Raw genomic sequence first — 24,743 nt, 5'->3', positions numbered from 1 at the left:
GTTTTCTTCGACGGGTGGCTGCCTGGCATCTCCCTTAGAGATAGGGTGAGAAGTTCAGTCACACGAGAGAGACTCGGAGTAGAGTCGCTGCTTCTTCGCCTGGAAAGGAGGTGGTTCGGGCATCTGGTTAGGATCTCGGGCGTCTCCCTAGGGTGTTCCTTGAGGCACGTCCCACTGTGGGAGGAGACCCTGGGGCAGGCCAAGGCACAGTTGGAGGAAACACTTCGACTCACTGGCCTTGGAACGTCTCGGGATATCCCAGGAGGAAGTCACTAATGTTGCCCTGGAGAGGGACGTCTGGAACACTCTGGTAGAGATGTTGCCTCTACAACCCGACTACGGATAAGCGGTTGAAGATGGATGGATGGATGAAGTTTATGATTTCCAAGTCTGTTAAATATCAGGACAAGCTGCATTAGCCATAATATTTAATCAAACATTAAGCAACAGAACAGCATCTGAGAGTTGGACAGCAGATGGTTGGACTGGACAATAACTCCAGTTTGCAGCTTCTGTACTTTCTCCCATTGCAGTTTTAATAATTTGATATGTGCACTTTTGCATTCTAATACACAATGAGATAAGACCTGGAACAACGTCTTTATTCAGAGTCAAGAGAAATCATCAATTGGAAGATCCCATTAGTATACTGTACACACATAGGTACTCAATATAAATACTTTAATTCTGACATTTAACAATATAAAAATATATACATGTCAGACATATTCTGTTCTGGATTCAATTTAGGCTACTCAAAACATATTGCTTGACTTGTACGCCTTCAGGAAGTGTTTTGGAAGTAAGAAACCATTAACATCTAAATCTGGCTTCTATATGGTTACTGTACTTGAATTGAACTAACAGGCAATTACATCACATAATTTGTAGGTCCCACAATGCTGGCTACTGTACTGCCACTTGCACATTAATGTTTTCTTAGAGAAAAGATTCAGATTTCAAAACCATAACATTGGTTGGTTGTTTGAACAGTATTGAGACTATGTAAGTGTTTAAATCTTTGGTGATTTTGAGAGAGAGGGAGAGAGAGACCACATCTCAAGGCTTGTATGTCCACTATTCAGGTATCATGTGTGCCGCACACACCCATTTAAGCTGTGTCTGGTCCCTCAGGTCTGCTAAATCTTCAGATGAGAACCAGCTGCATTGACAGGCATATGCCCGTGTCCCTCTTTTCCTCTTCAATTTGGCCCTCAGCTTCTGACTGTCTGGCATGTTGTTTCTGGAAAGGCAATCAGTAAATCAGTGAAGTCAGTCAAAGAAAGCAAGCAAGAAAGCAAGAAATGACAAAACCAAAAGCTATCAATATTCAATTAATATACTGTAAGCCAATTTCCCCTCTTTTTATTGAGTGACCTCGACAGGAAATAAATAAAGGCTAACATCTAAAATGTTCCATTGTAACCACGGCACCATCACTGCATTCATAGAATTGAATTCATAGTTATTCCAATTCTGGTTCAACGTGGACCCAATCATTTAAATATTTGATTGTCAAGACATTTGTCAGTCAGAGAAGAGAGCAGCCATATGTAGGAACACACATAAAAAAATAAATAAGACAAATTCAGGAAAATAAATCTGTCAAAGAATTATTGTCCAAATATAAAATACAATAATCTGCACCAAATAGAAACTACAAATCTAATAGTATTTATTTATTTATTATTCAACTGAATACAATTGCATCCTACAACTACATTTGCTGTAAGCGTAAGAAAGGTTAAAAAGGTTAAAATAATAAAAAGACCAGGACTACAGGTATGTCGCCATCTTATTCCTGTGCGTTTATGTAACGCTAAGGTAATCAGGTATTGATAAAACTCCCACTCCTCCAAGTCTTTGCACATCTCTGCTGTGAGAATGTTCTTGGTAATTATCATGCTGGACTGCCAGCTCATATTAGTGTAACAAGTGACATCATGTCACCAGGAATTAAGCTTTCTTCCTCCCACAACCTGCACGACGTGTGAATACAAAATGGAAACAGAAGCACAGTGGTCGTCATGTCGGGTGAAAGCCAAGAAGTCACCTACGTATTTCCTCATCATCATTGTAGACATGAAGACATGTGACTTCCTGTTAGTGTTAAAATGTCACACTTCCCAGGTTTACTTCTTTGTGAAAGACTGTTTAAATGTGTCAGGTCACAGAGAACACATCAAGTTAGGTCCGACACCAAAAAATGACTACAATATTGCCGCTCACTAGTTCTGGATCACTGCAGATCCGACTGACTTCACAGTTGACACTGCACTATGTTAGGACATCAGCAATACACACACAATGTGAAGGGAGACATTCACACTCACTAAGATTTTAGTTATACAACAACAGCCTTTTCTCAGGTGACAACCTCAGGCCAAAAAATCTCCAACAACACACAATATCTCAATATCTGATGGGAAACCTAGGCAAGGATTAATCCTACCGATTTTGGTGACTTACTTACTTACTTGTAGTGCCACCCAAAATATCAACTTTGCACAGAATATATCGCATAATCTAATAGGTAGATTTCAAGATGTAATCTATATTTGTGACTTACATTCCTCTAGTGCAGGGGTTTTCAACTGAGTATGAACCAGGGACCACCACCCTGACTGAGAATCAACCTGGGGACCACCACCCTGACTGAGAATCAACCTGGGGACCACCACCCTGACTGAGAATCAACCTGGGGACCATTGTTGTGTTGGGAGGGGGGATATGGTCATGGTGTGGGGGAAAGAAATGAACCTTCCATATTAAACTCATGTTGCTGTTCATTGTAACTTATTATATGAGTAAGCAGACACTTGCGATTGATTATGGGATGGGCACAGTTCCTTGTAATGGTGAGTGGTGACTCAACCAGGCAATCCGGTATGGTTTCCCTTGAGATTCGAACTCACTTTTCTGTGGAAGTTCTCGACATCCGACTTCCCAGTAACTGACAACATCGATGCGTCATAATTTGTCACCAGATCATTTACTGCATTGTTTCTCAACTTTCTCTAACCCTAACCCAATACAATAAATTCAAATACGAATGTTCACTTTCCTACATTACTAAATGCATGGTCAGGGACCACATGCAACACCTTCACGGACCACCAGTGGTCCACGGACCACCTGTTGAAAACCCATGCTCTAGTGCACAAATTCGGACACATTTTCCAGGTGAGTCTAATGTGCTGAATGGTTAGTGAGCCCACCTAGGACTCCGGAGATTTCAGCCCTCATCAATGTGTCCCTGAGCAAGACACTTGGGCCTGTGCTACACCTACAGTATATGGGTATTTTGCCAAACGCATTTTTTTGTGTGCTTTGGGCCTATCAGCCACACGCATTTACACCCTATAGACACTCGGCAAGTCGGATGCATTGCGGTGGCTTCAAACCCCTTGACTAGTGGAGCGCAGGTAGTTCACCCCTGCATCACTCGACTTTGACCACAAGTGACAAAACTGTGGAGACTCACCTCAGGAACAGGTAATCACAGGAGGCGTCCCATGCATAGTCATCAAATAAAAGCACACGGAAGTCACATGATGTGCACCTCAACTGGTCGCATGACCTGTTAACAGAGATTAATATTTATTTTCTATTACAATGTCTGTGAGCACAAAGCGATATTTGCTCACTGAAACAATTTAAGTGCAAAAAGGAGGCCAGCAAAAAGGCACACAAATGGAATGCAGGGCACAGGTGGGAGTCTGACTGTTACAGCAGGTTTGTGCTCCTGATGAGCAGATTGGTACCTTGCATGGTTTCCTCCACTGTCAGTGTGAAAATTGGAAATTGAATATACAATTAATCTGAGCACCTTTTTGATATAGCCGTTCCAATGCCGTTTGTGACGGAGCTTCCTCCAAGAAAAACTGGACAGCATCTGTATTCACAAAGGACAGCATAATGTACGACAAATAACATAACAATAATAGACGAATAAAAAAACGTTTTAAAGTTAATGATATACATAATTGCCGCTGCAAAATTATACTAAATCATACAGTAGTTCTTCCCAGAAAGGTGTGTATGTACACACACACAAACACACTTACTTTTTCCCTCCTATTTGAGGCAACGGCTTCTTGCCCGTCTCTGGTCCTTTTGACAGCTGCCCAGTCTGAAAGTATAGGAAAATTCATCGTATCTATCTATCTATCTATAAAAGCACCGAAAAATGTCAGTCAGTCACTCTGTCTGTCCTTCAGTCTGTAGCCTACACTTCCTTATATTAACCTGACTACTGAGGCAGCAGAGAGTACTCTCTACTGCCCCATCTGGCGAACATCATTTGCTGTTGATATATTCAGAACGGGTAGATCGATAGATAGATAGATCTTTATTTGTCATTGCTTACATGAAACAACGAAATTCAGTTTAGAGCGTCACCTTCACCTTCACCACTGGCATCAAATAAATATCCATACTGTACAGTAACCCAAGTGCAATGTAATAGTGCAAAAGTTCAGTGCAAGTCCAAGTCCATTTTCCAGTACCCTTTAATACTATAGAGGGGGGGGGGGGGGGCTCGGCGATGGGGGGGCGGGGGGCAGGTTGTTCATTCAGCAGCCTGACAGCCTGTGGGTAAAGGCTGTTGGACAGTCTGTTGGTTCTGGACCGGATGGATCGGTATCTTCTACCAGAGGGCAGACGTTGGAAGAGATGGTGTGCTGGGTGGAACTGGTCCTGTAGTATGTTATTTGTGCGGCGTAGGCAGTGGGAGGTAAGTACTAGTTATTAAAATATACCAATGTGTGAAATCTGAGTAACATAAATCTGAAGCAAAACACTAATCTGAAGAAGACTGGACGATTGTGCCAGCAATTCAGCTAGCAGTGATTCAAATAGCCTGGATCCTACATCCTGAAGCCCAAACCACACCAAAGGGTCGGTCGGGACAAAACTTTTTTGAGTGGTGCAACCTCTCCCTTACGGAGCTATGTGTGTGTGTGTGTGGGTGGGTGGGTGGCTGGCTGGGTGCCTGGGTATGAGCACGAAAACAGCATGGTTGTTTTTCACCACCTAACACACACACAACACACACGCACATATTAACTGTATATACGGTATGATGCTTTCGGGTGTGCCAGTACAGTACAGTACAGTACACTGAGTACAGTACAGTACAGTACAGCTCCTTGTAACTCAATGAGTTGCATTGGTGTGGTTTACCTTCAAAAACGTTTTAAGGTAACCCGACCCTTTGGTGTGGCTTGGGCTTTAGACTCACTAAATTAACAAAGGACGCAATCATGTCACCCTCCACGAGTCCTGGGATGCAATACTGTACTCACTGTACTCTAACGTTGTTTAAGTAGGACTCCTAAAATGTCCCTGGGACCAATCTAATAGACCACCCCTGGGTCCCAGGACCAATTACATTGAAATCCTATTTACATCACTGAGCTAGGTTAGTGCATTTATGTCTTTTGGTCACATGCACATCTTAAATTATGTGCCCTTTCATTCTTTCAAAATAGCAACGTGGGGTGCCCACATAAAAGAAAACGTGTACAGATATTTCATCTAGGATGAAAGGTAGGCTACAAAAACCTGCACACATTCTCACATGGTACTACTGCATTTTATTATGAGAAAACATTATTAGAAGTCAACATTTCAGGTCTCAACTTCAGACCTGACGAAGGCCTTGTGGCCCAAAATGTATTTATTTTGTTGTACAATCTCAATGTACACACTATGTCCAGTTGCCCACAGCACTGACTGAACCCTCAGACTTCAGTTAACATCACCTGAGTTCAGCTCAAGGTTCTTAAAATGTAGTAAAAGAGAAATGGGACAGCATTTCACAATGAGTTGTTGCTATAAAGTTATCTAACAAAGTCCTATGAATACGCAACTAAATTAATTTGAGTGTTTGATGTTCGCTGCCCGTTTATGCTTCCTGTACTATAAATAACTGAAACTACTTATAAATAACAATCTTGTTATTGGTCCACCGCTCGTCCAAATTAATACTCATGTACTTCCATTTACAGTGGGACATTGAGACTGGCCCCCCTAAGTAATGTAGCAGTAGGTTTTGCTCACACTCACCTTTGGATGAGAGTCATAGTCCTCGTCTAACAGATCTTCTAGTAGCGCATCAATATCTTCGGTGTCACTTCTAAGATATTTAAGGCACAACAGGAAAACACAAGTCCATGTCATAATACTTATATCAGCTTATGGTGTTGGTATGGTGTACATGAATATATTAGCTATAGCTTAATAGACATAGACATGCATGTTCTTCTCATTTAAATTTCTGACATTCTCCTTCAAGGTGATATTATACTAGCGCTGACAGTTTTTGCACCTTGATGTCTAATTTAATTAACAGTATATAATATACTTGCTGCAATGTTGGTATGTACATACTGTACTGAATGGATATGCTATGTGTATTATGTAGATAGCTTTTATTTATTTGTCCTTTGCACCCCCACCCTCACCTTTCTGGAAATAATGATGGAGCTTGCACAAAATCGAATTCCACCCACCTATAAACCTAGCATAACGATGCTAGAGCCATGACCATGACATGTTTTCATTAAATCTAGATTAAAACAGCTCTCCATGGCAAGTATTTGACAACAGATACACGATACATAATATAGTAACAAACATTACAGCCCCCACCTGTACATGGGGGCTGTAATGTTTGTAAACACTGGACATTTTGGATTGGGAATTTAACATAGTTAAGCTCCAGAAGATAAACGTACAGAAAATGCAAGGCAGGATATTCGGAATTAACTTTAATTACACATAGTTGATCTGTTAGCTAACGTTAGCCAATGTTGTAAACATGCCTGTGTGTTTTCTTTCCATCGCTTTCATTATCGCATTTCACAGATTTAACAGGATCCGTGTGAGCTGGAGGTCTGATGGAAACGTCCTGACAAAACTTTGATTCAACTTCATCAAGCAGGTCGTCCAAGTCGTCATCCATAGTGTTGGTAGCTACTAGCTGCTAGCGTTAGCTGGCTAGCCTAGCTAGCTAAATTGAGAGCAGAGCGGTGCAGCCAAAGCACGCATCCTGTTCGTTGCTAGGTAGCGACACGACGTGGTTATGTTGTGACAAAGAAACTGTCTGGTAGTATGTGTCTCCACTCTCCAGAGGTCGCTGTTGAGCAGTAGTGCGCAAATTAGGGGTTTGCGTTCTAAAATAAAACAATACAGTCCCACTCCCTCCAATGGTAGTATTGAATTACGGTATGTATCAAATACTTCGTAGCTTGAATAGACTTATTTGACGAAAACGTAGACAAAAAACTAACCCTGTACAATGTACATTCACAGCAGTCTTGAACATCTATGGCTGGGACCGATACACAAAAAGGTCACACATTTACCGCAAAATGTTCTCACGAAGGTTTGCATTTAGCTGTTGTATTTGTTTCTAACCATGTGAGATTATTGAAGAGGCGAAGAAAAAAAAGAGTAGACCGTTGTCGGCAGGATTCGAACCTGCGCGGGAAGATCCCAATGGATTTCTAGTCCATCGCCTTAACCACTCGGCCACGACAACTTGATGTTATGATGTCATGTACAATAAGAATTTGAATATCCCAGCATGCCTCGTTTTAGTAGTATTGTTATCCATTGAAATAATCTCAGGGCAATCAGGAGTCGGGAAATGCAAGTTTTGACTTGCATAAAACCAACGTAAAGTCTGAAGAGAAAATAAACAAAAACTAAACAAATTAAACTACATTAGAGTTGTAAATTATACAATACACAATTTAGCTGATTTGCAAAACCCATACCTACCAATTAATTAGTCTCAATTACCAGCAATGCGTGCATGTGCCTCATTTAAACAGCTAGGCTAGTAAGGCTACTCAACAAAAAAGGCGAAGTCTAACAATACATACGATACCTTATTTTCACTGCAAACCAAATTTATTTTAATGTATGCATGGAGGTGCTCCGCTCTCTAGGGTGCTGCTTTTCATTTTTTGCGCCGGCGAAAATGAAAGCCTGGTACAGGGTGCACCGTGCTGCTGAAAACAGCCTGGTTCTCTGGTTGTTGGAAATAGTAGTAGCTACTACTGGCGTTATCAATCAGCAACTAAAAGTACATTTCAAAATAAAAGTATTTTAAATTAAAAACAAATATGTAGTATGTAGAACTCACAGTGTAATATATATGTTGAATAGAAAAGGGCTCTTTTGGGACTCTAATAACATTTAATACTAAGTTCTAGCTATAGGCTATTGCAATTTAGAAGTTTTTGATAAGCTTCTACTGGGACAGTGAGTGTAGTGCTTCATACCAAATCACAAATCTACTTTAATTTTAGGCAGCAGCATTCTATGGTCTGGAGCCATCTTTTCTCAGGTTGTTAGCCAGGGATTGCACAAATCTCTTCAGGATCTTAAACATTTAACCAGGACAACACAACAAATGAGGCAATAGATGAATTGAACATGGTGGACCCTATTGTAAACAAGTGTAATGCTTTATGGTGTCGTCCACAGTTAACAGTCTTGTATTGAGTTATGCTTGAAATGTACTGTAATTCTAAAAAAAATAATAATAATAATAAATCAATCAATCAATCAATGCATTTGTTTATTTGGGTAGTCATTCAACAATGTTGAATGACAAAAAAGTGCATAACTGTTGCTTTTCACAGTTTTCAGTATAGTAGCTGCCACTTAATTAGTTCACAGTATGCGTTATCCAAACAGGTTTGTGATCAAGTACTGTAGAGTAATAATAATAAGTAGTAAAGTATATAACATTTTGGGAACATTACAACGCAGATCTCTAAATATTAATTTTCAGGTTCTGCATTCTCAAAGGAAAGGATTGCGCATCTCTCTTCCATGACGTGGCACTGAAGGGGTCACTGCAGCAAGGTATGTACAGTAGGCCTACAGTATATCCCCAAAACGTTTGTGTCTGTCCGCCATCAGTATGACGTGGCTAATGGTCTGGAGCTGTTGTAGAACTCTTTAGGGCAAGATTTAGGTTCACCACCTGTCCTGATCACCTCCCACAGCTTCAGGTTCAGCACCTGTCACTGACCATAGTGCTAGCTCAGCTGTGGTCTAGTTTGGTGTGCCCCTTTTTCGTCGTATCTGATTATCTTGAGATTGGGTCTCATGGCGTGCAGCTGGTATGCTGTAGGTTTGAGTTCAAACACATATTTCTTTCAGGTTCGATTTCAGACACTTGGTACCCAATGTATGGATCAACATTAAGTCCTTCTTTTCTAGTGGTTTAAATGGTGAATTGGAGGATATTTCTTTATGGGTTGTAGTTTTCTTTTCTGTGAGTATTTTCTTCAGACAGGACTGCAATGGAGTAAAGAAAATATGTTCAGATTAGGGATACAACAGAATACTGAGACATATAACCGGTCTTCTACTTTGTGGAAAGGTCAGTCCAGTTTATATCAGTTCATATTTACTTACATAACTTATGCAGAATATCAATAGAGCCAGTATCAGCAGTACTATAGCAAAAATCACCATGTAAACATCTTCCATCTGGTCATTTGATGGACTGTCAGGACAACCTGTGAATGGAAAAAAAAACATTTCAAGTTATTGCTCAGTTGCAGTGCTGCTGAGCTGTACTGTAGCTAAACGACCAACAGACATTTTTCTAGAAAAATTATGTCAGAGGAGTCTTGGATCAGTACCTGTTACAGTGAGGTGGACCTGTCCTTCCTGGTTCTGTTCACCCACCGGTGCAGACAGGACACACTTGTAAGTGCCTCTGTCTTTGCATGTGAGGTTTTGCAGAAGGATATCCCTAGAGTAATCCCACAGTTCCACTATTCGCTCCACACCAACGTACCATTGAGTGGTGCCATTAGGAAGACTTCTCATCAAGAGCCCATTCAGTTGAGGAGAGGCATCTTCATCTATCTGTGAAATTAGCACACCATCACTAAAGAATGAATGTTGACTTGAGTGTTGACTTGTTTTATTTTTATGTTACTGTTTTATTGCTCTTTAATTCTCAATTGACATCAAATTTTCCCCAAACATTTTGAATACTTTACTTGATTTGAGATGAAAATTGTTAGTAAAATTATGTTATTAATCGGCAAAATTTAATGAATAAATGTAATTTGTATGTATTTTGTATGTATGTATTACACAGAGTATATGTTAATAATATAATTTATTCAATCAGGGTGAATTTTGTCTCCCTGCTCTTCTATATTGAGACATTTAAATCGTGTCAAAGTCTCACCTAGACACAGGATCAGACACAAATTCTAACCTGAAGGTCAAGATTCAATTTATCCCCTGAGCAAGCAACGAACAGGCTACACGATGCAGTACCTCAATGGTAAAAGTAGCCTAAATGTCAGCACTTGTGCAGTAGAGGAAAGTTACATGGTTCAGCTTTACAGGAAGTATTACTCTTATTAACTTGAAATCCAACCAATGAGATTATGGCACGCCATATCCTCTTGAATCAAATGTATCTAAAATATTATATAAATACACAAGCAGTGAGCAAGCAAGATGGACTTACCTTATACCATGTTACAGCACGATACTGGACCCCACTTTTGTAATGAGCTGTACATCTCAAGACACAATCCTCTCCACTGTTACACGTCGTCTCTGCCCGTAAATTGTTAATAGCCACACAGTCAATGTGAGAGATACCTGATGAGAACAATTTACAGTCAGTCGAGTAGTGTTAATATTGTCCTTGTCTCCCTTCAACTCACTGAAATGAGGACTTTGGCTTTAGATTAAAATACTCACACAATGCAAATAACACGACCCAGTGCATTATAACTGAAGGCATAGCCCTATTTACAAATAAAGATAGGCTATATAGAGTATAGACAGTCAGACAAGACTATTAGGCTCTGATCCTCTGAAGTCTCTATAGTCTCTTGTTCTACTCTTATTACTCAACTGTACCAAACTCCATTATATACTGTAGGCTAGCTGGAACATGGGAGTAGCTTATCTTTTTTCATTGTCTACATGCTTTTGTTTCCCTTTCAAAATTTCCCAATGTGTGTGGGCGTACGTTTTCAGTTTCACAGCTGCAGGCAGCATGCAGTAGAATAGATTAACAGCACGCACATGGCTGCTCACCGACACCTAGTGAGTAGAAGGAACAAGGAAGCAGGCATGTTCAGGTACTACGGGGATCAGAGTGTTGGAAAAGTTACTCTTAAACGGTAATAATATATGACCTATTACTAACATTATTACTTTAATTATTACCCAAAGGTAACTTATTGCTTATTACTTTTCTTATTACGTTTTTTTTTCCTTCTCACCCCCAGTAATTGCATATTTTAACACTAAGACTTTCACTGTGTATGAATTCATAAATTACAAAATAAATGAAAACCACACCTGGGCTCAAACTGATAATGACGCAATCTTTGAACAACTTCTGTTTATTAAAGATGGAGTGCCATATGATTTTTGTACTTTTTCTGTTTTATATGTGTCTATGGAGTTAACTTAACACTGTATGTCTTCCCTGTATATTTTTGGTTTCTTCCTGAACACTCGAACTCAGAGTTTGAGTCAAAAGGCTCAATCAAAAGGCTTAAGTTCAGGTGGGTGGTGCTAAGATAACACTTTCTGTACACTTTTTTTGAAAACAATCTTTCTCCTAGTATAATCATGATGATCATGTTTTTGGGGGGGGGGGGGGGGGGGGGGGGGTCACAGCAATCCATCAATAAGGCCAACATGTGCCAGTGCATTTCCGCATCCGTTAAATCAGACGTATGACAACGTACATTTCCCGTCAGTTGGTTGGTTGGTCTACGGCAGTGCTACGGCAGTGTTTCTGACACACATTCAGACAGACAGACAAGACAGACAGACAGACAGACAGACAGACAGACAGACAGACAGACAGACATTTATAGTATGATATAGTATGATTATGCAAACAAGGGTTTTGTAGTTATACTGTTTTTGCATCAAGTAGTACAAGTGAAAGTAAGTGCCATAAAAAGCACCTGAAATTCCACTAGCCATGATGTTATGTCTGGTAATTCCCTGTACTTCCCCTTTGTCACTGTCACACTCAATGTGTCTGGGACGTCACAAAACCAATAGACCAGTGATACTCAACCTTTGCGGAAATGGTAATTGCGGAAATTGCTCTTCACTTATAGCTATCTATTTTCAGGTAGATTGTTTTATTTTACTCAGTCAGCCATATCACTACTCATTTTTTTTCATGAAAAAGGTCATAGCTGGGTAATCTATTTTCAGGCAAATTGTGTTTATTGTATTTTATTTTACTCAGCCATAACAATTTATTTTCTGTTAACCAACTTGCTGGCTGGCAGGCAGGCAGGCAGACAGCTGATCATAGACAGGCAGACAGACAGACAGCTACTCATGGAGAATTGGACAGGCAGGCAGTCAGACAGCTACTCATGGACAGGCAGACAGACAGCTACTCATGGAGAATTGGACAGGCAGGCAGACAGCTACTCATGGACAATTGGACAGGCAGGAAGGCAGACAGCTACTCATAGACAGACAGACAGCTACTCATGGACAATTGGACAGGCAGGAAGGCAGACAGCTACTCATAGACAGACAGACAGCTACTCATAGACAATTGGGCAGGCAGGCAGACAGCTACTCATAGACAGACAGACAGCTACTCATAGACAATTGGGCAGGCAGGCAGACAGCTACTCATAGACAGACAGACAGCTACTCATGGACAATTAGGCAGGCAGGCAGACAGCTACTCAGACAGGCAGACAGACAGCTACTCATGGACAATTGGACAGGCAGGCAGACAGACAGCTACTCATAGACAGGCAGGCAGACAGCTACTCATAGACAGGCAGACAGTAAGACAGCTACTCATTGACAGACAGACAAATAACTACTCATGGACAGACAGACAGGCAGGCAGGCAGGCAGGCAAAGAGCTACTCATGTTATGTTATTATGTTATTATAACAGCTACTCATGTTATGTGCAATAATTTGTGCAGTTATGGAAACAGCTCTTTGTGTTTATGCAAGAAAATGTAACACATTTATTTATTTACATATTGTGTGCATGCACATTGTACTTTGATACATTTTGCGAAAATAAAGCAATTGAAAGAGAGAAGTTATCAAGTATCATTAATGTCGTAATTTTATCTACTGGCCCCTGGCCCCTTGCCATTTTTGTAATGTGGCCCACAGGTAAATCTATTTGAGTATCCCTGCAATAGACCCCTGTTTCCATTTTTCTAACCATGTTTATGATTTATTTTTGCATATAGTGTATATTTGTATATGCCTTTAAATGTTCTGATGAATTGAAAATGGAGGACCCTTATGTAAACGTCTTTTTCTGGTTTTATCCTCTTAGCAAATTTTGTATTGACCTGTACCTTCCTTGAACTGTACCCATTCTGCAAACTGTTAAAGATGGAGTGGCGTGATCTTTTAACTTTTTCAGTTGTGTATGAGTCTCTGGAGTTAACATTACTCTAATACTCTCAGGTGAATAGGTCTTCCCTATTTTTTGGTTTCTTCATGAAAGCTGAAAGCCTTTGAGTCAAAAGACCCAATGGGGGATCAAGGCTTAAGTTCAGGTGGGTGGTGCTAAGGTGAAAACCAGGTATACTAATAATGAACTGGTGGGTGTGATCCAAGCCCCCAGAAGGGATGGTCAACGTTCAAGCGCTCGGCCCTACTGGTCAGAGCTGGGACTGCAGGTGGGCCCGCGCATTTAGCACGAGGAAACCCCACCAAATTTTGGTGCCCAAATCGTGTTCTTCCGGACTTCAAATCAGGGTCAATTTTCGTGATCAACTCATGATCAATTACGCTAATCTTGTTGATCAACTCTTGGCCCAAGTTATGCTATGTTATTGAACTCATAACCACACATTTGTGAAATCTAATCATCTGAGGCGAGGCAAATAGCTATGGACGTAACCCCAAAAACATCAAAAGTAAGATGTGTTCTTCATGGCATCCCCAGACTAATACTTGTGATAATGTGATCTGGCAGATTTGTCAGGTTTCCAGAAGTAGTTCACAATACATCAATACCACTATGTAACAAGTCCTAAACTTTTAAAAAGTTTGAACTCGCATAAGCATATAAATAAAATGACATGAATACAACAAGCTGGAATAAACATAAAACCACATTTTAATAAATATAATATAGTACTATTTGTCACTTTTACTTGGTTCTCAAAAGCAATTCAGTACAGCAGTTATTTGAGCTTTTGTTGATTTAATCTATGAGTTTCTTTTGACAGAAAGTTTGTTTTGAATTCATGCGTGATAACCTATGCTTGTTTATTTATTTTCTCTTTAACCTTTATTGAGAGGTTTTACTGAGCATGCATGCTCTTTGTGTGGTAATGTCCTATTCATTCATTAACAAATGAATTAATTCCTGAGAGCTGCTAGGTAAAAATAAAATATTCGGCTGTGTAGAAATATCACACTGACAGCATTGTAGGAGGAGAGTGCACTGTCCAGATCATTGAATGCAATTTGAATACTGATATGATTTTTTGGTTTGTATCTACATTTCTGTCGTTTACAAATCAAACACATTCACTAGAGAAAATTAGTGAAATGCCCAAGTATTGCCTTGGGTTTTCAAGACACAGTCAATTAAAACTGAAGACTCATATTACAAAATTTCAAATGATTTATCTAAAACATTTCTTCCAGACACAGTACATGTATTTCAGATACTTTACAAAAATATTTACATTGCATTTTTATTTTCATTTTGTTGTCACTTTCGAACCAAAAATAAAACTAAAATCAAGAAATTAAGGATCACTCTTACTTTTTGAGTCCTACTCAAGCATAGTTGGTCTGGAAACAGCTTTTGGCAGAAATATAAAAATCGAACACGTCAAAGCCTTGTCTGATTTAGATGGAATGTCCTTTTCAGATGGCTTATTCTCTGTACAGAGTCCAGCATTTCTCACCATACCTGCCCAGCACTTGAGCACCCCAAGGAACTGTACTCAGCACAACTCCCCTCAATACCCAAACAATATAAAAAATCTTTTGGACATGAGTCTGAAATATAAGCATGTTTCCATTCAAACCCAGTATCAAGGTCACTTCCCAAGTCACCTGGAATATTATTGAAACAAACCATGATGTTGCAATGAGGTGATTCTCCAATGCCCAGGAGCAACAGAACAGCCCTCATAACCAGAAGAAGCATCATGTCTGGAGTTAGATCTTAGTTAGGCTGAGGGGTCCCTTTACCAGGCCCTGCTCTTTGCGCAGGACTGGTGCGTGAATGCTACAGTCTCGTGCCTCACAAAATCCAGGCACTCCTGCATTCCCAGCCATGCCAGGTATGCCCATTGGTCCTGGGAACCCACGGGGACCACGAGGCCCTGCCATGCCATTTTTGGCTTCTGCCGGATGGCCTGGCAAACCTGGGGAGAAAATAATCATAATGGAACATGCAAAATAAACCCATTTGAAAGCAGCCCAGAGAGTAATGCCTATACATTTGTTCCATTTATCAACAACGTTTTGAAACTGCTCCCACTTTTAGGAGGTTATTTTCAACATTTTTGGCAGTGACCTCATAATTTCCTTTTATTATATTGATAAAGTGGTCCTATCCTTGAGATTCACATAGGAAATATTGTTTGTGTGGAACGTTAGTTCTCAATTTAACTTCTTAGCCATTTAGCCCATGAGCTAATTGTAATGCCAGTTGACTTTGCAACTGGCATTACTTTGTTTGAATACTGCCACTCTGGTCATAAAGTGAGTTAAATTGCATAGCTAGCTTACTTTAGCTTAAGGACACCTGACTCAAGAAAACATCATAGGAGAGTCAAGGTTTGGGTGTTCTTTTCCACAGTGTAAATACAAGGTAATTTTGTGTCAGTAAGAACAGAGCCACACCTCTGATGCCTTGGTGTCCATCGTGTCCTGGCAGGCCTTTACCAGTATCCCCCCTGACACCTTTGGCTCCTTTGGAACCTGTTGAGAAAACACAATCATGAGTGGTCGTTGGTTGGTTCCGATTTTTCAGGACACCTGACTCAAGACACCTGACTCAAATCTGACAACTAACACTAACTATCTACAGTGCATAGTTCAAATTTAGTTGCAGGTGGGCATGTTGATTACTGTAGGTGATGTAATGGTGAGGTAACACAAACATTAAACGCCATTAACAATAAAGAGACAATATGACGTAAATGGCACATTATGACGTACATTTTCCCTTCATTGTCAATGGCGTTTACAAAACGCTATTTGTCTTTGTTTTATACCTGACAGCGAATGTTTTGTCCTCACTATCAAGGGAGGTTAATTTTGGACATACCTCCTGCACCCAGTGCACCCAGCTGACCCTCCAATCCTCTGTCGCCTGGGACACCCCTGGCTCCTTTGGCTCCAGCTTTACCTGCTTTGCCCTGACACATAGGAAAGGAAGAAATGTCCATTGATGTTCTCACTCTCCAGATAATTAATTTATAGTACTAATATCCAGCAATATATCCAGCCAGCATATCCAGCAATATCCATTCCAACATGTACCATACAATAACATTTCCTTGGCCAGAAATGGCCACTAACAGCCATGTAACCTTGTAGTAATACATTATTTAACCTTATAGGGTGATGGAACCTCTAGTCTCTTTTCTTCTTTGCTCGCCCTGCTAGTTTAAAAATGTACAGAAATGGGTGCTGAGAGAGCAGCAGTGGATGGGGAGGGGGCGGAGGAATTATTGCCACCTGTATTAACCGATTACGTAGTCATAAAAAAATCCAATTAGTTTACATTTTGATTTTCAACCGTGATTTAGTGCCTGAAACATTATTGTGTTTTTTTATTGAGGCAATGCTTAGTATTAATGTCTATTATCCCCAATGTTGTCTCCAAATAGATTAGTTGTCAGAGCACTCGCCTTTGGACCACAAGGTTCTGTGTTTGATCCCAGCACCAGCCTAATTAGTGTATCACTTAGAGTAGTAAATATAGAGCATCGCAGTCCCACCCCCTCGAGAGACCCGGAAAATAAATCCCTGTTCATTTTCCTCATAGACTTTTCAGAAAGTATTTATTTAAAGACGTTTACGCCGCGGACAAAGCCAACTCTTGTTGTGACAAATCATGACAACAAACATTTTTTTTCGGGCTGAACAAATAATTAGAAAGAAGAAGAAAACGGCAGGTTAAAACACTTTTTGTTTTTCTTCTTTGTAATTATTTGTTTGGTCCAAAATATTGTGTTTGTTGTCATGATTTGTCACGACAAGAGTTGGCTTTGTACGTTGCTTATAAGGTCTTTAAATAAATATGTTTTGAAATGTCTATGGGAAAAATGCATTGGAAACTATTTCCTGGGCCTGGTGTCTTCATGAAAGGGGGCGGGACTGCAACGCTCTATAGGGATCAAATTTAGATACTTTCTTGGCATCAAAATGAGAGTTACTCTGTACTTATAGGGGTATCAAAACCATTTGCACTGATACATTTATATATACACACATTTATTTCCTGTGTTTGTACGCAAATGTTCTACTTTTTTTTATGGGTTCTCACCTCAACCTGACCTCAATCATTGTATTCTTGCTTATAATAAACAATTAAAACTTCAGTAGAGGTGTGGTCTCTTACTCATAAAAGATCTATACAAATGCTCGTATCAAATTCAGATATAGGACTGGGGAACATACAGGTTTGCCTGCTGATCCAGATGGACCTTTGCCTCCTGGTGGTCCAATGAGCGTTCGGTTGTTGATGGGGCAGCCCTGGGAGCACTTAGCCCTGATGGAGGCAGAATACTGTGAGATCTGAGCTGTCACAACCCCTCTGCAGAGCTGCAGCACCTGCTCATCATTCAGACCTGGACCCTGAGTGGGAAGAAAGCGTTGACTTCATCAGTTCATCTGCCAACATAATAACAGCTACAAATGTACAGTTTTACAGTCCACCACTTTTTCAAACAAGACTTATTCAGTTTTGAGAATGTTACTCACAGGGGAACCTGGCATGCCTTTGGGTCCCCCACGGCCTTTGACACCCAGGTCACCACCTGAACCCGGATTTCCTCTAGTCCCTGGGATGCCAGGAGGTCCGATCCTGCCAGGGATGCCACCTTCACCAAGATAACCCTTCTGTCCATGCTACCAGAGGAATGGACAACAAGATATGGAGAGGGGAGAACAAGAGGAAGCAGCCATAGAGAGACGAAATGTGTGTTAAAGTGGAGACATATATGAAGGTCCTTTACTAACTTCTTCCTCACTGCCACCTGTTCTCAGTTTATTGATCTCGAAAACAGTTCAAAATCAGAGCAATCCTGTTTGCAGAGCACACCTGATTTTAGCCAACAGCCTGATGCCTTGATAGAAGCATTGTGCTCCACTTGATCTCAACAGTAACTTGAAACCCATTGGAGAGCCATTACAGGATGAAGTTACTGAATCATTCAACACCTAAAATATAGTCCACCATTGTTGTCAAGTTACCTACAGTACTGATACTGTAATGTAAAAGTTAACATACAGAAAGTTATTTTAATTCTGTTATTCTAATCAGTAATGTACCAACCCAGTTGCATTTTCCGCCTCTTGGAATAATATATAGGAACAGAGATCTCAATCTGTAAAGTTTTGTTTCTGCTGATGTCATAAAAATAAAAATATAAATATAAAAATATGAATCATTACCTGTCCTTTGTCCCCACGGTCGCCTGGGACTTCCTATGAGGAAGAAGACACTGATTAACAACAAACCATGCAGATGTGGAAAGAGGAAGTGGAACAACACAGTTGTACAATATACAGATATGATGTTATTATACTGTACCTTCTCTCCTTTCACACCTTTGATGCCCTTTCTCCCTGCTGCACCCTAAGGGAAGGCAAATAAAGCCTTTAATGATCATGGCACAGGGAATAAAACCACCACGCCGGTCACAAAACAACCAGTGACATGCTGATCCGCAAGGTACCCTGCATGGTAAATCATAACAAGTGACATTCCTCTAGGCCTAGGGTTTCTGTACTTATCTCAGTTTCTCTCGTGAGGTACAGTACAATGCTCGTATCTGAAAGCGTATACCTGTACTTGATCTAACTACTCTTTTGACTTGCAGATAGATTTACAGACACAAAGATGGACTGATAGATAATAGCGATATTAATTGCTTGTAAGACAATGGAGAATGTCATAAAACTACATATGACTTATCTAGGCATCTCTAACCAACTCTGCTCCTCTTCTTATGTATCATGTTTGTTTGTGTGACTAGTGTCACAGTATAATGTAACAATGCAAATCAAATTCTATATATCATTATTTCTTCTTACATTGATAAACTAACTTCCAATGAACAACCCTCCATGATTTATTGCATCCAAGGCAGAGTTCATCCTTTACGCAACATGTAACATGGTTTTCATCCAAGGCAGAGTTCATCCTTTATGCAACATGTAACATGGTTTTCATCCAAGGCATTTATCCCTTATGCAACATGTAACATGGTTTTGCTGTTTAATGAGGAGTTTCAATCAGAACTTACCGTCGGACCATCTGGCCCTGCCTCTCCTTTAGCCCCCTAAAAAAGAGATTTATACCATTAATTGCACCATTAATTAAACCCATACTAATTTAGTTTACCATAAAACTTCTTAGATAGTGTGTAACAATGGTAATAGTGTAATAGTGATTGATACTGTAAACATAGAGTGCATATACACACAGGTTGGGCCTGTAGGCCCTTAGGTCCTAGTTTCCCTGGTACTCCAGCATCTCCTCGTTCTCCTTGAGGCCCCTGTGATAGATGGGTAGATAAATCACACAGACCTGTCAATGGCATACGCACAGGAAAGAAAGGCAAAGATACACAAGATACACAAACCTCAGAATATTACTATTAGTTCTCATTGTATATGTTTCAGTTATACATAATCCAATCACAAACAAACACAAAAATACTAACTGTTCAAAAAGCTATCAATGAACAGCGGTGAGGCAGCGGTGGCTGAACGGTTTGCGGAGCGGTCTTGATATCGGAAGGTCGCTAGTTCGTATCCCCCCGGCATGTTAAAATTACCACCACTGAAGTGCCCTTGGACAAGGCATTGAACCCCTACCATGAAATGTTCTATGAGCAGGGCCTGGCTGTAAACAAGTTATTGAGCTTAGTCCAGTTACCCTGGGTAAAACATAGTACTTCCTACTTCCAGACAAGCTAAAAAACGAATAAAGACAAAGGTTAGAGTGTATTTAGGGGTTTAGGTTTGTGGTTGGGGTCAGGATTGTCTTTGGGCTGAGGGAACAACCTCACGGTATGCTCCCATCAAAAGCACTAAACAGAAACCATAATAATAACAACCACAACAATAATGCATCAAAAGGAATATTGATTCTAATATGTTTTGTCATTGAACAGATTAGATAATATTTCCCCTCAGCATCAAATTATATGAATTTGAATGGATTATATTTTCTGTACTGAAAATAATCACCAAAAATCACACCTGTGTGAAGTCAGGGACGCTCTTATCATCATACATCATCTCATTTCGGTCAATCACAATTTGCATCCTCACCTTCGTCTTCAATGTTTGTGTTTACGCAATGTTTGTGTTTACACAAACACTCAAAACTGTCCATTCATTGTTAATGGCATTCAATGTTAGTGTTTGCACAAACACTAAAAACTGGCCATTCATTGTCAATGGCATTCAATGTTAGTGTTTACACAAACCCTCAAAGCTGGACATAAGAGTGGCTAGCGCCCCTCAAAAATCTAAGATAAGCCTTGCCTTTGTTAGCAAATAGTGACATCATATGCATTCTCTTATTACACCTGAATTGAGGAACTATCACATTTCAATCATAAACACGTAAAGGTTATCTGAGTGTCATTTAGATATTACAGTGTTCTAGGGACTTTCCCTGGTTGTTCTCCTCCCTTTCATTTTGAATACCAACAGGATTGTTTCGCCTACACAAAAATCATTGTGGAATGTGATTTAATTAAGGGGAATTTTAAATCCATAGATTCTGCATACATACTGTAGTGTTGATGTTGCTGTGCAGTTAGATGCAGTATCTAGAGAAGAAAGGGCCTATAGGCTGGTGGTACATATAGTCCAAGCTAAACTCACCAAGACTTTGGAGCATAGCACTCATTGTACTTATACTCAACTAGTATGTACTCAATTACACCAGGGATTGCTTTTGTCTTTTCAGGGTCAAACAAGGCCTTTGACAGAATCTTTAGTCATGTGACATGCACACACACTCACCACAGAACCCACTCTCCCTCGAGGTCCTTTCACTCCACGATCCCCTCTGCTGCCCTGCAAGAGACCGTGTACTATTTCAGTATCATCACAATCACGTTAATCACCAAGAAGTACTATTTTGTAAAGGAACAGGAGACATTGGCACAAATATATACTGTATTAGGAGGACAATAGTACCTCATATAGCGCAAAAGGACATTGCAAAAGACATTATGGATATTGGATTGGCTGGATCCTAGATGCCTTTCATATGAAGATGTTATTAATGTATTGTAAACGTGATACAGCCACTGTAGATCAACCGAGACCGGCTCAGATAAGCACCCAATATACCACAAGACTGTTGTGGAAATTCTTGTTCAGCCGTGTGGATATTCCCTCCAAAAAAAACAACGTCTAATGTTATATCTATGAATCCCTGAACGGCAACAACACAATTCAGTGTATGGAAAACCCTACTCCCTAATAGAGTAACTGTGTGAAGCCTGTCATCTATTGATGAAAAGCAGCGTACTGAGCTGGCCATCAGGTATTTGTTGGTGTTGGTTAGGTAATGTCATTCTGTATGCTGGTACTGGTTCCCAAACACTGGGTCAGGTCCCAACACATTTTTATGGGTCCCTTTACTTTTTATTTCCTGCATATTGTTTTTAATTCTTTTCATTAATTTTTCAGTAATTTCACGAAGAAATCAAAGACAAATCGAAGAAATTCCATGAAAATAGCTGATCTACAAGCTCACAACGGGGTGCGAAGCGACGCATTGTGAGCATCTAATTTGTCTTTTGGGTCTCGAGTTAAAAAGTTTGGGAACAACTACTCTAGAGAGTACTATTACATATTAGTAACATAATCTGTTACCAACACCAGCCAACAGCAGATGTTGAGTTCAGTGCTTTACACCAAGTAGATCTTAGGCTTTACACAGATATGGGTCTGAGGATTATTATATAGTTTTACATCTGTAGGCTTAAATGATCATTATCATTGTCTGTTATGTCTGTGTAAGCATCTTCTAACTTTACAACAGTTTTCAGGTGCAGGTACCACCTGGAAACTGTGGTAAAGTTAGAAGACCAAATCGGTCTCTTTACCTTGGTTCCAAATACTCCAGGCTCCCCCATAACACCAGGAACTCCAATAGGACCCTGGTAAAACAAATCATCAGGGATGAACAACATTGAGATACAACATGTTGGGTAATAGTCCTTTCTACAGAGTATTATATTTCTTATTATTATTATCTATCTCACTGGTACTCAACGTGGGTTCCAGGGACTCCCAGAGTTCCCTTGCAGGTCTGTAACTCTGAGAGTATTTTGCTTCCATTTGTACACTCTCAGATTTAAATTACTGTGACTCTGAGTATTGTACAGTATCGATTGGGGACCCAGAGATTAAAGAATGTATTGAATGGGGATCAGTGGCACTAATGCATATCAAACTGGGGACTCTGTGATCCTACTACTCCTAGATCTTAGCTCTGCATTCGACACTCTCGATCACAATACTCTCATATCTCGTTTGGAGCTTTGTGTTGGTGTCAGAGATACCGCTTTAGCCTGGTTCTCTGCCTATTTATCGGAGAGATGCTTCTCCGTTAAATTTGGTGACTTCGTATCGTCCTCCACCCCCCTGTCCTCTGGAGTCCCCCAGGGCTCGATCCTTGGGACAATTCTATTTTCTTTATATTTACTTCCCATTGGCCTTATTTTTAAGAAACATGGCATTTCGTATCACCTTTATGCGGATGATTCGCAAATATACATGCCCCGGCTCCCTGACACCTCTGCTTGACTGTCTAAGTGACATCAAGGCATGGATGGCTCTTAATTTTCTAAGCATCAACGAAAGTAAAATGGAGGTTATAGTGTTTGGACCTAGCGGTCCTGGCATCGTTCCCACTGACCTAGGTTCCCTGCAGCCATATGTGAAACCTGTGGTCTCAAACCTTGGCGTCAAACTAGACAATGCCCTTAAACTTGACAAACAGGTCTAGTTTCTATCATCTGAGGCTGCTGGCCAAAATCAAGTCTGTGCTATCTTTTAGTGATTTTGAGCGGGTTATACATGCCTTTATATCTACGCGGTTGGATTACTGTAATGCCTTGTACGCTGGTTTAAACCAAGCCTCCCTTGCTCGACTCCAGCTAGTCCAAAACTCAGCCGCTCGTCTGCTCACAGGGACTCGCAGACGTGAGCATATCACACCTGTCTTGGCCTCCCTTCATTGGCTCCCTGTCTGCTTCAGAGTGGATTTTAAAATTATTTTATTTGTCTTTAAATCTATACATGGTCTGGCTCCTCTTTATTTGTCTGAACTTATTGAGGTTTATACTCCTACTAGGTCACTGCGGTCTGAGGGCCAGCTAAACCTCAGGGTCACAAAGAAGACCCACTTGAAGTCCAGAGGCGACCGAGCCTTTTCCGTTGTAGCCCCCAAACTATGGAACGCACTCCCCTCCCACGTCAAATTGGCCCCCTCCATCGAGACTTTTAAATCTCGCCTAAAGACCCACCTCTATACCTTGGCTTTTAACCCCGCTTGAGTTCCTTCGGTCCTTGTATATGTTTTGTCTCACTGTGATGCTTTTCTGTTGTTTTTCTGTAATGTGTCTCAGTTGTTTTCACTGTTTGTACTTTGTTTTCTCGCTGTTGTTTTTCTGTGTGGTAGCTTTAGTGCATTTTGTTTTTATTTTTCTCCAGTACAGCACTTTGTAAACTCTGAGTTTTGAAACGTGCTATATAAATAAAGTGGATTGGATTGGATTGGATCAAACTGATGAATTGAAAATGGAGGACCCTGATGTAAACAAGTCTTAGGTTCTTACTTTCTGGTTATATCCTCAGTATCAGTTTTTGTATTGACCTGTACTTTAATTCATTTAACTGTACCCATTCTACAAACTGTGACTACAATTTTCAATCAATCAATCAATCAATCCTTGAAAAAAGGTGAGAATACTCACATCTTCCCCAGGCTCCCCATCACTACCTGGCGTGCCACCAAGGCCTTTAGTACCCTGAGAGAGAATGAGAGGGTGAAAATAAGGAATCAACAAATGTGTTTCATTCAAATAGACACTTTGAACAAGATAAAAACTTTGACCACAACTTATCTATGAAAGGGCAGTAAAACAATCAAAACTGAGATTACTCTTTAGGAATAAGGTGTATAAAACAAGATTAAAGTATGCTGACCTTTGGGTTTACTATCAATACTTTGATTTGACACCAGTTTCATTTTCGAATGTTCACCCAAATGGAATTCCCCCATACACATACAACACACAAGTCATGTATGGAAGACTTGTTTCTGTTTCTTTTATTTGTATCAAGCATACTTTCAATTTTACTTGTAACAGTTACTTCACTATGAGAAATCCTTCAATCAAGCTTTTGTACTAGAAACCCCACTTGACTAAAAAAGGACTATGATGTGCTGGGGGAAGAATTTCCGTTTGTGACAATCTAAAA

General features: G+C 40.2%; 3 protein-coding genes across 3 annotated transcripts in view; all 3 read right to left on the bottom strand.

Moving 5' to 3' along the window:
* Window positions 1–411: 411 nt before the first annotated feature.
* Window positions 412–7,101, bottom strand: cfap418 (cilia and flagella associated protein 418). Its single transcript, XM_080767653.1, has 6 exons — window positions 6,828–7,101; window positions 6,070–6,139; window positions 4,068–4,132; window positions 3,830–3,895; window positions 3,485–3,580; window positions 412–1,243 (listed from the first exon to the last, which is right to left on the bottom strand). Exons 1-6 carry the CDS (start codon window positions 6,965–6,967, stop codon window positions 1,078–1,080), a joined length of 603 nt encoding a protein of 200 aa, XP_080623779.1. The 5' UTR covers window positions 6,968–7,101; the 3' UTR covers window positions 412–1,077.
* Window positions 7,102–8,593: 1,492 nt separating this feature from the next.
* On the bottom strand, window positions 8,594–10,909 carry cd83 (CD83 molecule). Its single transcript, XM_080768109.1, has 5 exons — window positions 10,759–10,909; window positions 10,520–10,656; window positions 9,672–9,900; window positions 9,442–9,545; window positions 8,594–9,321 (listed from the first exon to the last, which is right to left on the bottom strand). The coding sequence occupies exons 1-5, from the start codon at window positions 10,799–10,801 to the stop codon at window positions 9,163–9,165; spliced, it is 672 nt and encodes a 223-aa protein (XP_080624235.1). The 5' UTR covers window positions 10,802–10,909; the 3' UTR covers window positions 8,594–9,162.
* A 3,276-nt stretch (window positions 10,910–14,185) lies between these two features.
* Window positions 14,186–24,743, bottom strand: part of LOC308319023 (uncharacterized protein) — a 29,947-nt gene continuing 19,389 nt past the window's right edge. The window contains exons 16-27 of the mRNA XM_080768821.1: window positions 24,236–24,289; window positions 22,361–22,414; window positions 21,267–21,320; window positions 19,712–19,783; window positions 19,532–19,567; window positions 18,817–18,861; window positions 18,678–18,710; window positions 17,985–18,131; window positions 17,682–17,858; window positions 16,324–16,414; window positions 15,897–15,974; window positions 14,186–15,415 (exon numbers count right to left, since the gene is read on the bottom strand). Coding sequence (XP_080624947.1) covers window positions 15,207–15,415; window positions 15,897–15,974; window positions 16,324–16,414; window positions 17,682–17,858; window positions 17,985–18,131; window positions 18,678–18,710; window positions 18,817–18,861; window positions 19,532–19,567; window positions 19,712–19,783; window positions 21,267–21,320; window positions 22,361–22,414; window positions 24,236–24,289 — 1,050 coding nt within the window. The 3' untranslated portion in view covers window positions 14,186–15,206. The remainder of the gene's footprint in view (window positions 15,416–15,896; window positions 15,975–16,323; window positions 16,415–17,681; window positions 17,859–17,984; window positions 18,132–18,677; window positions 18,711–18,816; window positions 18,862–19,531; window positions 19,568–19,711; window positions 19,784–21,266; window positions 21,321–22,360; window positions 22,415–24,235; window positions 24,290–24,743) is intronic.

The sequence above is a fragment of the Protomyctophum bolini genome, assembly GCF_963924005.1.
Source record: "Protomyctophum bolini genome assembly, chromosome: 7".
NCBI lineage: Eukaryota > Metazoa > Chordata > Actinopteri > Myctophiformes > Myctophidae > Protomyctophum > Protomyctophum bolini.
This window is presented reverse-complemented; position numbering and strand designations above follow the sequence as displayed.

What these genes read in the sequence shown, in the direction of transcription:
- cfap418 (XM_080767653.1), bottom strand. Translation starts at nt 6,967, where the DNA reads ATGGATGACGACTTGGACGACCTGCTTGATGAAGTTGAATCAAAGTTT. An exon ending in GATGGAAAGAAAACACACAG is followed by an intron (nt 6,140 to 6,827) that starts GCATGTTTACAA and finishes TAAATATCTTAG; the next exon opens with AAGTGACACCGAAGATATTG. An exon ending in ACTATGACTCTCATCCAAAG is followed by an intron (nt 4,133 to 6,069) that starts GTGAGTGTGAGC and finishes CTATACTTTCAG; the next exon opens with ACTGGGCAGCTGTCAAAAGG.
- cd83 (XM_080768109.1), bottom strand. Translation starts at nt 10,801, where the DNA reads ATGCCTTCAGTTATAATGCACTGGGTCGTGTTATTTGCATTGT. An exon ending in GGTCGTGTTATTTGCATTGT is followed by an intron (nt 10,657 to 10,758) that starts GTGAGTATTTTA and finishes TGTTCTCATCAG; the next exon opens with GTATCTCTCACATTGACTGT. An exon ending in GGTCCACCTCACTGTAACAG is followed by an intron (nt 9,546 to 9,671) that starts GTACTGATCCAA and finishes TTCCATTCACAG; the next exon opens with GTTGTCCTGACAGTCCATCA.